This window comes from Marmota monax, unplaced genomic scaffold (assembly GCF_021218885.2).
Source record: "Marmota monax isolate L192 unplaced genomic scaffold, Marmota_monax_Labrador192_F-V1.1 WCK01_AAM20220418_F8-fsc00211, whole genome shotgun sequence".
Lineage (NCBI taxonomy): Eukaryota > Metazoa > Chordata > Mammalia > Rodentia > Sciuridae > Marmota > Marmota monax.
The window spans coordinates 2,850,006-2,863,607 of record NW_026694080.1 but is presented as its reverse complement, the minus strand read 5'-3'; the positions used below and the strand labels follow the sequence as shown (position 1 = coordinate 2,863,607).

The 13,602-nt window shown below is 40.8% G+C and overlaps 1 protein-coding gene across 3 annotated transcripts; it reads right to left on the bottom strand.

Annotated features, from left to right (window-relative positions):
• Positions 1 to 621: 621 nt before the first annotated feature.
• Positions 622 to 5,533, bottom strand: LOC124106775 (HLA class II histocompatibility antigen, DO beta chain). Of its 3 annotated transcripts, none has more exons than XM_046464569.2 (6): positions 5,346 to 5,533; positions 3,569 to 3,835; positions 2,831 to 3,112; positions 2,303 to 2,413; positions 2,041 to 2,069; positions 622 to 1,869 (listed from the first exon to the last, which is right to left on the bottom strand). In XM_046464569.2, the coding sequence occupies exons 1-6, from the start codon at positions 5,434 to 5,436 to the stop codon at positions 1,804 to 1,806; spliced, it is 846 nt and encodes a 281-aa protein (XP_046320525.1). In that variant the 5' UTR covers positions 5,437 to 5,533; the 3' UTR covers positions 622 to 1,803. The 3 variants fall into 3 exon arrangements, with proteins under 3 accessions (XP_046320525.1, XP_046320526.1, XP_046320524.1); XM_046464570.2 differs by having other exon boundaries at positions 3,569 to 3,787; XM_046464568.2 differs by having other exon boundaries at positions 3,569 to 3,838; positions 5,346 to 5,532.
• Positions 5,534 to 13,602: the final 8,069 nt, after the last annotated feature.

Genomic DNA, 13,602 nt, shown 5'->3' with positions numbered 1-13,602 from the left:
TGGATATTCTTCTACAACATTAAAACTCAGCAAGCAGCAAAATTTTACAGGTTAGTTACAAAATAGAATCTGAAAACTTATCAATGAACTTATCATATTCTGTTGGGTTAAAAATTAATTGGTCTATCTTATACTTTGAATGGATCATGTATCCTTCCACTTTGCCACATCATGCATTGATTATTTGGAAATTATTGGTTCATGGAGTTATGCAGATCTTTAAAATGTTAACACATTTCATTAAACAATGCTTTCAAAACCATGTATGCTCAAATCACCACCAATAACATCAGGGAAATATTTAGAAGAAGAAATGTGGCAAACAAGTTTTTTATATTTTTTTAATTTTCTCTTGAAAATATAATTTTTATTGTCAATGAAATTTTTTCTCCAGATAATAGGCCTATTTGTTTGATTTTGAGAAAACTTATACCAAATGCCCAAATCTAAATAACCACACTGTTTCTCAATTATTCTTTCAAGGAAAAATTATGATCCATTAAATGGTAGGGGGGACTAATTCCACTCACAACTCAAGCATGATACAACTGCCTTTCCATCTGTATGCAACAGGAAATCTCCCTATTTTGTCAAACTGACTTTAAAAATACATACTTGAGGTTTAAGATTTAGCAAAATGAATGATTTTTATTGCTTCATCAAGACCATTCTTAAGCAAAACTGGCATTTGTTGTTTGAAAGTGCATGGCAGTGAAGAATACAAGACTTACCTATAGAGCTTGGTATCAGTCCTTCAATTGAGCTAAGGCACCAACAGTATTACCCACTATAGATTTTGCACCCACAATGCAAATAATGCAGTGAAAATAACAAATAATATACAGTAAATAAACAAAGAAGGGATTACAAAACTAGAAAAATCACCATGTTGCAATCCCAAATATATTAACAGAACTAGGCAATTAGTATCAATGGTTGCTAACATCATAAAACTCTTCTTATGCAAGTAGAATTACATGTCTTTTGGTAAAAGATTACACAGCCACCAACAGGCTTTCCAAAATGATCAAACCAGAGTCTAATTCCACCTCTGCACCAGATGCTAACTGGTAAAAAATTACAGAGGGCAAAGGGGCATGTTAAACTGCACCAAATCCAGAGTGTGGGAAACACTTCAGGTCAAATAACTGGAGCTTTTCCATGAATTAATCATAATGAAAAGAATGGGATGGAGGAGAAACCTGAGGTCTAGGCATAAAAGATAACTAAGTGTGGTGTGCAAGAATCACAGTTGGGTGAATAGGCTATAAATAACTACAAGAAAGAGGGCATCATAAATGGGAAGAAAGGGACTTGATTGTCCTGAGGCACATGAAAACTTTTGTAGTGGCTGGAAAAGTGCTGTTTCTTGACCTGAATGGTGACTATAGGGGTTCTGCCTTAATCCATTAAATCATATATTTTGTGTGGTTATCTGTATTTCTGTTTTATTTTGCAATAATTGTTTTTTAAAAAAAATAGTAAATGGAAACAGCGACTGAGCATCTGTCTTCTGAAGACAGTGGAGACTGCAGTTGAAAGATAGATTTAGGAATTGTGGGGGTTAGGGCTGGGCTATAGAAAAGCATAGTTTGGGACTGGAAAGAGTTAGGTCTTCTGGAAATTTCTGAACCATGTGTTTGGAATGGGAACTAATAAAGCACACAATGAGAGGAAGGACAGAGTTGGGGGATGCATGATCTCACAGCACAAAACTCCAAAATCCATTCAGGATTCCAAGGATCATGGAACAAAATCATTCCCAGACCTCTCCAATGTCCTTTCCTAAGCCACAGCACTACTTCAGGTTTCAGGAGAGAAGCTTTGATTAGGATCTGAGTATGGCTTCTGTAGAATAGCTCTTGAGATCTGCGGAAACAGTGATGAAGGTCTCATGAAGCAACCCCACCCCCCATTCCAGGAACTCAGGAGACACACTACCAGCCGGGACCACCCTCTGCCTCCTTTACCCCGTTGACTCCCTCTAGCCAATGCACTGTCTGAATATGCCACCCAGAGACAAGGAATAAGAGATATTACCTTATCACCAGACTGAGTCTCCACAGATCCTGGAAAGAGACAGTGAAATGATCCATTTAGGACCAAATTTGATTATTCTGAGGAATGGGGAATGGCCTGCACTGTCAAAACTTGTGTCTGCTCACCCTAGGGTTGTTTCTGGCTTCAGGGATCCTAGTGACCCCTGTGAAGTACAGTCTTCCCTGCCTCAGATCTTGATGTAGGGAAAGTCAGAAACCAGGGAAGAAACAGGGCAGGTGGCAAGGTTTCAGAGGCTCATTACCTTTGCGAGCCCTGAGGTGGATGATGATCCCCACCAGAAGGACAGTTAGCCCAAGTAGGAAGGCTCCAACTCCACTGAGTATCTTTTTCCAAGAATATTCATGTTGAGCTCCTGCAGAAAACAAGTTTAAAGTTAGTGAGTAGCACCCAGTAGTTGATGCACCTTCTTAAAATTCCAAAGTCTGTACTGGACACCAATGCTATTTAGAGAAGAAAAATATTTAGAAGTGGCACTCCGAGGTCAAAGTCTGCAACTACAGATTGCCTCCCATTTTTTATTGATTCTTATATTTCTTGAAGGAGAGTAGTTCCCAGAGGGGGAAGCAAATAATGAGATGATTAAACATCCTTATTTCTTGGAAGACATGAAGATCAATAGCTGCCCTATTTTCTCCCATCCTAGAGCAAAGACTCTGATTTTTGTGACCCTCCCAGATCAAGGGAAAGAATCGTGTTGTGACCAAGATGAATGGGGAAGTGTAAATGTTTGATCCTGAGTCAGGCCCAGAGAGTACAAGAAACTACTCACTCCACTCTACAGAAACAGGGCTGGGCAGACTGGGGTGCTCAACAAGGCAGCTATAAACATCTCCAGGTGAAGGAGTCACTTCCAGCATCACCGTGGTCTGAAAGGTCCAGTCTCCGTTCCTAATAAGACCAGTGGACATAACGCCAGCTCTCTCCTCCTGTCCATTCCAGAACCACCTGATCTTTATGTCCCCTGGATAGAAGCCTGTCACGGAGCAGAGCAGCAGGTTGTGCTGATGCAGGAATGGGGTCTTCTCTGGGTACACTGTCACCTCTGGTTGCACTAGGAAGGGAGAGAAAAATGAGACCAGCCAAGCCAGAGCAGGAGCTTCTTTAGGGACTATCACTACCCCAATCTCTATCCCAGAGCACCCAAGTTAAAAATAGAAGTGTAGAGATATTGCATCCCTCAAAGACTAAGAAATAGGTTATTTCAATGCCCCCTGAAGAGTATGTAGATCTTATCAAGTCCTCTTACAATCACCCCTTCTATTGAGAGTATGCTAGTCCTGAAAGACCCTGAGAACCTAGGAGGTCTGGGACCAAGATCACAGTGACCTGAGCTGTGAGGATAATGAGTGACTCACATCTAGCTGGGGACAGAACATATTCACAAACTCTCTGACCTGTAACCCATTTATCCTGAAGCAGAAATTTACCTGTCATAAGGAAGAAGCACTGTGGCCAGGTTCTCATGGAGCAGACTCCTGAACCCCACTAGACCCACCTTTCTCCCCACCTTTTCTCCCCACAGTGAAGGGGGCCCCCAAATTGTAGTTGTGTCTACAGAGCATATCCACAGATGCTCTGCTCCTCTCCAGTATATCAGGCCGATTGTTCCACTGCTCAGCATCAGGCTGCCCCAGCTCTGTCAATGCCACAAACACTCCGAGATCACTGTCAAAACGTGCGTATTCCTCCAGGTTGAAGATGAATCTGACCACAAACTTCACCTTCTCTGTCCCATTGGTGAAATAACAGTCAGCCTTTGCCTGAATCACAAAATCTTCTGGGGGGTGGGGGGAAAAAAGGAGGGAGACCATGAAACAGCCTCCTCCTCTGGGAAGTCCCATTCCTGCCACATTATGTCAGACTACACAGATCTGAGAGGAGGCTTTTGACATCAGTATGCTCAAAAGTATAGTGTTTAGGGAGAAAAGAAACAATGTGATCCAATGCACAAAGACACATTTTAAAAACTTTAAATATACGCAGAAAAATAAGACTACATATTTTTAAAAGCCACCCTTGTGTTCAAGACATACCAGACACACTAAGAATGAATATCTCTGGAGAGGAGAGAGTAATAATGGAGACAAGGGAGGAGAACAGGGTCTTCCTATTGTCCAGTGACTACAAAGTGCTGTGGAGGACTCATTGAGATTTTTTAGTTCAATCCTATGAACTTAATAATAATAAAAGAAAATTCAAATGAGGTTAATCATGCAGGTGGGTCAGGTGAGACCTTCCTGAAGAAATGACACTTGAGACTTGAAGAAGAATTGCTGTTGATCTTGAGTTGTAAATTTACTTTTGTTTCTAAGTTCAGAGAGCCCTCCGGGAACTCCTCAGCTGAGCCATAAGGATGATTTTCCTGGGCCAACCAGGCTCATCTCTCACTCAGCAGCTGATTTCAGGTGAGGTTCCAACCTCCAATTTTTCCACATTTATATTTTTCTCTGTTACCCTTTATAGTCTGAATATGAAAAATCATCTGAATTTTTAATCATCATTTAAAATCTGTACCGATTATTTTTAATTGTATTGTTTAATGAACAGTATAAACTCAGAGCAGTTTCTATTCTCTGAGAACCATGATACTTTTCCCCAGAGTCAGTTCCTCTTTTGTCTTTAATGAAACTCTGACATTTAAAGGGGATTCTGTTCTTAGCACCATACATCCTGTTTTCTGCTCATAAATATGTGCTTTCATGGTCTAACATCACTTCATGTTTGCATAGCCTGTCTTCTTAGCAAGAAAAATAACAGTGGCAAATTATCTGTACCCAGTAACCTGAGAACAAGGATAACTAATGTATTCAACTTCTCAAAACTGCTTACTACAACTGAGACCATATAATAAGATCTAAAAAAGTGACTGAAGAAATTGTTTCCAGTACCATTGGTCTATAAACACCCCTACTAGATAAAGACAGAAATCATTATAATTGTCAGAATAATAAAATCCTGGTTTAAGAATGGCAGCTATTCTCAGACTGTCTCCAGCTTTTACAGTTGCTGTGTCTGATATTGATATAATAAGAAATCTAACAAGACAAAATGTTTCCCTTCTTCCTACCCTCAAATCTTTGTCTAGGAACTGGAAGTCCTTCTCCCAGGGTACATTGTGCATGATAAAGAAGAAAAGAGCACTTTTCTGTCAATGGGAAGAACTCTGCTCTTGGATGCCAGAAGCCACTTCCACTCCATCCAGTGACCTGGACCTATAAGGAAAGACATCCCTCCCCCATGCCAATCCTAGCACACACACCCAGAAAGACTTTCTCTGCACTTACCTGGAGAGTCTCTGTCTTGAGTCATGGAGAAATTTAGCCTGATCAGATTCACTAGCAGAGCTGTCACCCAGGGGGCCCATGCAGAGCTCATTCTGAAGGGCAGTAAATGAGACAGTAAAATTATCAACCTCTCTAGAATAGAACTTGCCTCAAAACTCAGTGGGGGAAAAAATCATTGAGTATAGATAACTTTTTGGCCTCCATGGGATTGGAAACTTCCTCAGACTGTTAACCAATCAAGATAGAAGAGTTTTGCATCATTAGGCACTGGGCAGAATACTTTCATAAAGTTGTGCTATACTGTTCAAAAATTGGTCACCTGTAGAATCACTGAGAGTAGTTTAGGTAAGTGAGAAATGGGCTAAGATAAGAAGAAATACATAGTCTCCATAGCATGGAGTACAAGGCATAAAGAACGAGGCAGATTGCTTCTTATATTGCTTCTTATACTTACTTAGCACTGTCCCTTGACTGTTCTGAAAACTTCCTATGGAATAGTTGACATTGACAACAGAGAGTGTGTAAATAAAGAAAAAGTGGATAGCATTCTGAGGTATATGTCCTAAGAGGAGTTAGCGAAGGGGTTATCAGAGAAGAAATAGAATAGATAACAGCCTGGAGAGTATGATTACCTGTAAGCCAAGAAAAAGCCACAAAAAGAAAGAAAGGAATATGGAGAGAGGATTCTCAAAAGAATAAAATACTGCAAAATTGTTTATTAAGGATAGAATACAAGAAAGCAATGGGGAGTTCCAGTCAGCAGGATGGCAGAATAAGACTCTCTAGTACATCGTGGCTGACAAAAACATCAATTAGAACAACCTCCCATGGAAGAAAATACTTTCAAAAAAGCTAAGGAAACCAGGTAAAAAAATATATATAGCAACTGGATGTAGCACAGAATTAAGAAAAGATGCATTGAATCAGTTTTATATTACAGCTCATCATGAAAAGAGATACCTACATGGAGGAAGGAGAGTGGGGTAAGCATCCAGTACTAGGTTGCCCCCAGCGCTGGGCATGCTCCCAAGACCCAGACTCCTGGTCAGCCTGGTGAACTCAGTCTCTGTTGCTTCCTTGCTCTGGACCACCTCCAGCACTGGGATAGCTCTGAAGGTCAAGGAATTTAGGCCTGACCCTACAGGTAAAGGATTCATGATTATCTAATGCCAAGCCAACCCCTGTGTCCCCAAACTCCAGGCCAGTACCTGTGGACTAAGCCAACAAGATTGACCCTTATGCCAGACAGGCTAATGTAGTCACAAGATTCTAGGCCAGCCTGGTGGATTCAGGCTCTGGAGGCCCCAGCATGAGGCTGGACTCTGTGGCCCCAATATTCAAGGTCCCAGCACCAGGCCAATCCCTGCAGGATCAGTCATCGGGCCAGTAAACATAGGCCCAGCCTCCAGTCCAGACCCTGTGGATACAGTTTCCGGATCCACCCAGTGCCAAGTCAGCCCTTCAGGTTCACCCCAGCATCAGGTTGGCATTCCTGGCCTCAAGCAACAGGTAGGCACCCATAAAAAATGGCTCCAGGCCTATCCAATGCCAAGCTTTCCCCATGGCCCACCCATTCAACCCTTCCCTGTAGATCTAAGAACCACATCATGTTTCAGCACAGGATTCTGTGTATCTAAGCCCAAGCTGGTTCCCAAGGCCCCAAAACCTATGTCAGCCCTCACTGAGCTAGACCTGTGCGCCTCGCCTCCAGGGCAGCACCAGCAAATACAGGAACCGAGTCAGTCCCCAGGGCCCCAAGTTCCATGCCAGAACCTGCAATCCTAGGCTCCAGGCTCCATGCCTGCTATAGTACCAAGCCAGCCCTGGGGGTCAACACCAGTCTGTCGGAAGCTGCCCTGGATGCAGACAATTTTAAGTCTTGATGCACAATTATTGCATTCAGTCTGGCACAGTAGAGCCAGGTCGCAATAACTTGGGTATTACCCCAGCTCAGATAACAAGGCGTGGCTCCAGGAGTAGGCATCATTCACTGGGGTTGAGTTACGCTCACCTGTTCCTTGGTAATCCTACCCCTTTGCCATTTGGGGGATAGAATGTTCCATGGAAACTCCCCTTGTGTGTCCCCTATATGAGAATAAAGAATTCTAGTGGCTCTCTCTCTTTCCACAGACCCTTAAGGTTGGAGAACTGTCACTTAAGTTATTGGAATAGTCAGATTTTGTGAATCCAGCATTAGGTTGCCAGCTAGGACAGATGGCGATATCAGTCCCTGTGGTGGTACAAGGTTTCAGAGGACCTAAGGTCCAGACTTGGTTTAGCAAATCCCAATAGACCTTGGTGACAGGCCATACTCCATAGACTAAGGATCCAAGACCACCCTTGAAGATCTAAACTCTAGGTTAGTCCATGGACCTAGGACCCAGACCCACCACCTCAGACTTAGGCTCCAAACCCAGTCCAATGCCATATGGCTCATGTAGACTCAGGCTTCAGGCAGGCTCCATTGAACTCAGGTTCCAACCTCATCCTGGGGTACTTAGGTTCCAGGGTCATTCTTGCAGACTCAATCAATCAGCTTGTCCACACTACTGGGTCCATTCTTTCACCCAACCCAATGGACCCTGGTGCCAGGCTCTCCCACCTGCTGACCAGTTGCAGACCAGCCTGCCCAAAGGCTTATTCAAATAAAAAGGCATCAGTGTAAGGCAACCAAAAAAAAAAAAATGAGAAAGTGAAGAGACACATACCATCAAATACCATTGTTGAATCCCCCAAATGGAGCTATATGAACTAAGAATAAGAATTCTCTTAAAAGAGTTCAAACTTCCAGAAAATAAATGAAAAATAATTCAATGGAATTGGGAAAACAAATAACTAAAATGAGAAATTTGATGAAGAAGTTGAAATTATTTTCAAAAGTCAAATCCTGGAGCTGAAAATACAATAAATGAAATGAGAAGCACAATCCAGGAAATTAATCAAGCAGAAGAAAGAATCTGTGAACTTGAAAACAGTTTATTTGAAAAAATATAAAGGAGGAAAAAAATGATGAAAATTAATTATGAAATGTTGTGGGATTTATGGAACAACATCAAAAAAAACAAATACATAAGCATAGAATTTTAACAAGAAGAAAAGATAAAAGAGTAGGAAGTTTATTTAAATAGATTATAGAATAAAAATTTCCAAACCTTAGGAAATATAAAAATATCAAAGTATAGAAAGTTCAAAGGTCTCCAGAGTCTATTTAAACAAGATACACCAAGGAGTATTATAATCAAATTGTCAAAACTCAAAGACAAAGAGGATCCTGAAAGCATCCAGAGAAAAGAAGCAAATAGCATGTATAAGGGAATTTATATACACATGGTAGATTTATCAGCAGAAACCGTACAGGCCAGGAGAAAATGAGATATTATATTTGAATGCTAAAGGAAAAAAAAAACTGCCAACTAAGAAAACTTTACCCTGCAAAACTGTCCTTCAGAAAGAAAGGAGAGGGCAAGGGTTGTGACTTAGTGGTAGAGTGCTTGCCTAGCATGTGTGAGGCACTGATTCTCAGCACCATATATAAATAAATAAATGAGAAAAAGGTCCATCAATAACTAAAAATATACTTTAAAAAAAAAAGAAATGAAAGAGAGATGAAGACTTGCCCAGAAAAACAAAAGTTGAGACAGCTCATCCCCACTGGAGCCAATTTGCAAGTTAATGCTAAAGGAAGTTCTTCAAGCTGAAAGAAAAGATAATTAGTAACACAAAAACATAGGAAAGTTTTAAAATCATTCGCAAAAAAGATGTAAATAATGACATCAAGAATTTTTAAATGTGGGAAAGAAAGAGTAAAAATGTAGAGTGTTGGGGGTTTGTAGGTATTTTTAGCAACCAAAGCTAAGTTGCTTAAAATAGCCTGTTATAACTATGTGATGTTTCTTGTCAGACTGGTGGTAACCACGAAACAAAAATCTATCTTAGGTGCACAAAAGGTAAAAAGTAAGGAATCGGCTGGATGTGGGCATGCACACCTGCAATACCAGCTACTCCAGAGACTGAGGCAGGAGGATGGCAAGTTTGTGGCCAGTGCAGACAACTTAGCAAGACCGGTCTCAAAACAAGATAAAGAAGGGCTGGTGTTGTAGCTCAATGTTAGAGCTCTTGCCTAACATGTGCAAGATCTTAGATTCAATCTCTGGTACTAAAAAAAAAAAAAAAAAAAAAAAAAAAATTAGGTTGTTTTTTTTTTTTTTTTTTAACTGAGGAATCAATACACATCACAAGGAAAAATCACTTGATTGCAAAGGAATGCATCAACAGACAAAGAAAAAAACCAAGGATCTACAAGACAACCAGAAGACAATTTTTTTAAATTGCAGTATAAGTCCTTACATTTATGCACTGACAAATACTCCCTTTTCTCTGGACCTCCACTGTAGAAGGGTCAAGTGTTGGACCCTCTCTGCTGGGGCACAATTGAAAGCAACACTAAAACCAGAACTTAATCTTGGCATTCAATAAACCATATATATTTAAAATGTGAAAAAGAAAATCTTAAATTAACCATAGTGTTTGGTGAAAGATATTTTTTAACAAAAGTATTGTTACATTTTGATGTGTTTCCTAACATTAGGGATGGGGCAAAGGATCAGGGAAATCTATCACTGAGCTACGTATATACATAGCTCAGTGGTTACAGCTTAAAAATTAATGGTTAATTTTCCTGATCATGTCAAAACGTCAACATATTCTGCATAGGTGCATTTGTGGAAATATTTTTCTCCTTTCCCAGTATTCTTCAGAAGTCCTATTATAGTTAACAAATAAATGTTGAAGAAATGTAAAAAAAAAAATGCAAATATAGATAAGATTAAATTATCCAAATGATATAGAAGACTAAGTGCATTTTTTAAGTGAAATCAAACCATATGCTTCCTACAGGAGACTCAAACCTTAAGAACATACATAGGCTACAAGTAAAGAGGTGCAAAAAGATATTGCATGCAAATGGCACCCAAAGAGAGCAGGAGTGACTGTACTTATATCTGATAATGTCGCATTCCACGACTAAACACTCAGGGTCACTCCAGGTGAACTGGGCTGCACGAAATAATCACACAGAGACAGACCTTTTTCTTTGGGTCCTGTGATGGTTTCTCTGACTTTAGAGGCTGGAGGGGTAGAGATAGAAAGAGAGGGAGAGGAGCACCAGCACAGCCTTGCATTGAAGTGGTGAAATCAGACATAAATCAGTCTAACCAACTGAGTCATCACTGAGGGCAGCTGCTAGAGCACCACCCAAACCTACAACAGTTTCTTCCGGAGTGAGGAAACCACCTTTACTTAAATGGCAGTTGTTTGTTACTGTAGGGACGAAGAAATTGCTTTCTCTACCTATCTGAAGTTCTCTAGAGGCAGCCCTGTGAATTGGACTAACAAAAGACAGATTCAAGAGAAAAGAGCACAAGTTTATTTAATATGTCTTATGTGACATTAAGCCTGAGTGTATTTATAGTAGGTTTGATGAAGAATAGAAAGTCATGGGAATTGTGATGGAACAAAAGTATGAACTTAGCAAACTGGGAAAAGCTAAGCTAGTCTTTCTTGTTTGGGTTCCTCTCACTCCCCCTCCATCTTACCTGAGGGTCTAGAACCTGACTCAGAGGAGGTGGGCAAGATCAAAAAGCCCTTCTTGTACCCACCATTTCTCAGATTCCTTCAGCTTAAAATATTTCAAATGTACAAAGGAGTCATAGTACATGGGATGTGACATGGTGTTATCAGAAGCAATAAAAAGCACGAGGGGAGAAGAGGCATAAGCCTGAACCTGCCCCTTCTTGCTTACAATGGCAAAAGAATTCCAATAACCTGATCACCCATCAACAGGGGGAGACAGGCTAAATGAAACATGAAACTTTCATAAAATTGAATCCACATGACCATAAAATTTTAATTACAATAGTATATTTAGAGAACTATTGTGAAAATATGAAGAAATATTGATTTCACCACTGCTTACATATACATTAAATTTCTCTAAGATGATAACATAACTCTTAGAGCTGGATTGCCTAAAAACTGTGGGGAATGATGGGCATGAAGCAGTCCTCTGTATATTTTTATGTCTTTTCAATTTAAAATCCCATTAATATATTGCCTATTAAATAAACAAATAAGTTGTGTCTTTCAAAAAGAGAACGGTAGGAGTATAAGTAGACCCAGAGAATAAAGACAACTTCTTTGAAGTAGTTTTGTTGCAAAGTTGGTAAAAGCCTACCTTGTCCTTCTTGTGTGACCCAGGGTAGTTAAGGTTTTTAAAACTCCATTTTCTCATGCTTAGAATTAAGATAGTAATACCTGCTGCATAGTGTTAGTGTCTGTAAACAAGTCAGGATGGCGCCTGGCAAATGTTAGGTCTGTAAACAAGTCTGGATGGCGCCTGGCATTTTGCCAGAGGGCGTGGTTTGTGAAGTAACGCCAGCGAGCCATTAAGTATGGAGATCCCTTATTGGTTAACTGCTCTATCGAGTTTATGCTAATTAAGATAAGCTGTGTGGAATGTATAAATACCGCTCCTGTCCTACAATAAAGGGCTCCTACTCCTGCTGTATCAATGTACACAAGTTGTTCGTCACCCCCCCCCCTCCCGTTATTTTGCTTCAGCCGGACTGCGGCAGCATAGGATTGCCTTGATGATAAAATAAAGATGTATATGCCAGGCACCCATCATAGCCATAGCACACCATAAGCACCCAGTGAATGGTTTTTATTATTATAAGTATGATAATTCATAAGATTCCATGAAACTCTAGATTCAAAACCCTTTCCGAGGACCACTAGATGGCACCAGACTCAAGTGGGTGGTCCTTCAGCTCACTACACCATGACCCAAGGAAAAGCTGTTCCCTATCCCCTCCTTCTTTCCCCTCAAATGCTGACAACTCTACATTTCCTCTTCTTTATTTACAACTGCGGTGTGGCCTCCCAGAGACTATCCCACTGGGCAGGGGCTGTAAGGACTTGAAGCCAAATGCTTTTCCACAGAGTGCAGAGCAGTGGTGGGTTTTTGTTCTGGGGCCCAAAGAAATCCCTCTCCACTCATATTTTCCTTTAGAAAGAGTAAGACTGGGGGCTGGGGTTGTGGCTCAGTGGCAGAACACTTGCCTTGCACATGTGAGGCACTGGGTTTGATCCTCAGCATCACATAAAAATAAACAAACAAAATAAAGATATTGTGTCCATCTATAACTAAAAAATTTTTTTAAAAGGGAATTTAAGGTGAGTAACAACAAGGGGAAATTATGGGACAAGGAAATCACATAGTGCTAAGAGTAGGAGAAATAATGAAGGGAACTCTGGACAAACTAGAATTACTAATATCTGCAATTACCAGGCAGATCACACTTGAAGGAATTTGTCTGTCTACACTGAATACTTTGACTACCAGGGAACATTTTCTGGATCCCTGACAGGCTTACCTGGGTGTTTCCTCTGAGATGAGAAATTGGTGTAGGGGGAGGGGAGATCTTAAGATCTTTAATTCTATTGCATCTTCCTGCACTGCCCATTGGGATGCCTAAGTTTTTCTCCCTGTTGTATTGAACAGGATAGGACAGATAGATCATAAAATAGGCAAGCAGTTAAGGAAATATGTCCCCACCCAGAAAAGCATCTCTAAATAAACATCTCTAAATAATATTCCATGAAATTAACCTGTAGAAACATTCCCAACATCCCAGTCAACTCCTTTGTCCTGGGGCAGAAGGAAAAGGGAGGTGGGAAAGATCTGAGTGAAGGCTACAGACTTAAGGGCTAACCAATCAGAATACTGTATGCCTAACCAATAACAGCACTTTTCCAATACTTGCTTAGCATAAATATTGGTCAATGCCCCTGCCCAGTAGCTATATAAGCCCCTAGACAGCAACCTGCTATCGGATCCCCTTTCACCCAGCAAGAGCTCTGCTTCTTTTTTTCCCTCAAATAAATCCTTCTCCTTTCACTTTTACTTTCCACTGATATCCATAGATTTCATTCTTTGAATTCATGAGACATGGACCCAGAAAGAAATCACTAGGTGGCAACTGGAGTTGCTGCACCACTACAACAGCAGAGGCTGAAAATCCAGTTTCACTGTCACTGATTAACTGCCTGATTTCAGGCCAGTTTCTCTATAAAAAATCTGGGAGGTGGGTGGGAACGGAGCTCCTGGGTAGCAGCAGGATGACACAAAGGCTGATCTGTACAAGAGCTCTCCATTCTCACCCTACCTGCTCCCAGCAGCTGCCAGGCAGAAGAAATT

Coding starts and splice junctions, on each gene's coding strand:
- LOC124106775 (XM_046464568.2), bottom strand. CDS start 5,436: ATGAGCTCTGCATGGGCCCCCTGGGTGACAGCTCTGCTAGTGAATCTG. Junction 3,113..3,568: donor CTTCACTGTGGGGAGAAAAG/GTGGGGAGAAAG, acceptor CTCCCTTCCTAG/TGCAACCAGAGGTGACAGTG. Junction 1,870..2,040: donor AGACTCAGTCTGGTGATAAG/GTAATATCTCTT, acceptor CTGTTTCCGCAG/ATCTCAAGAGCTATTCTACA.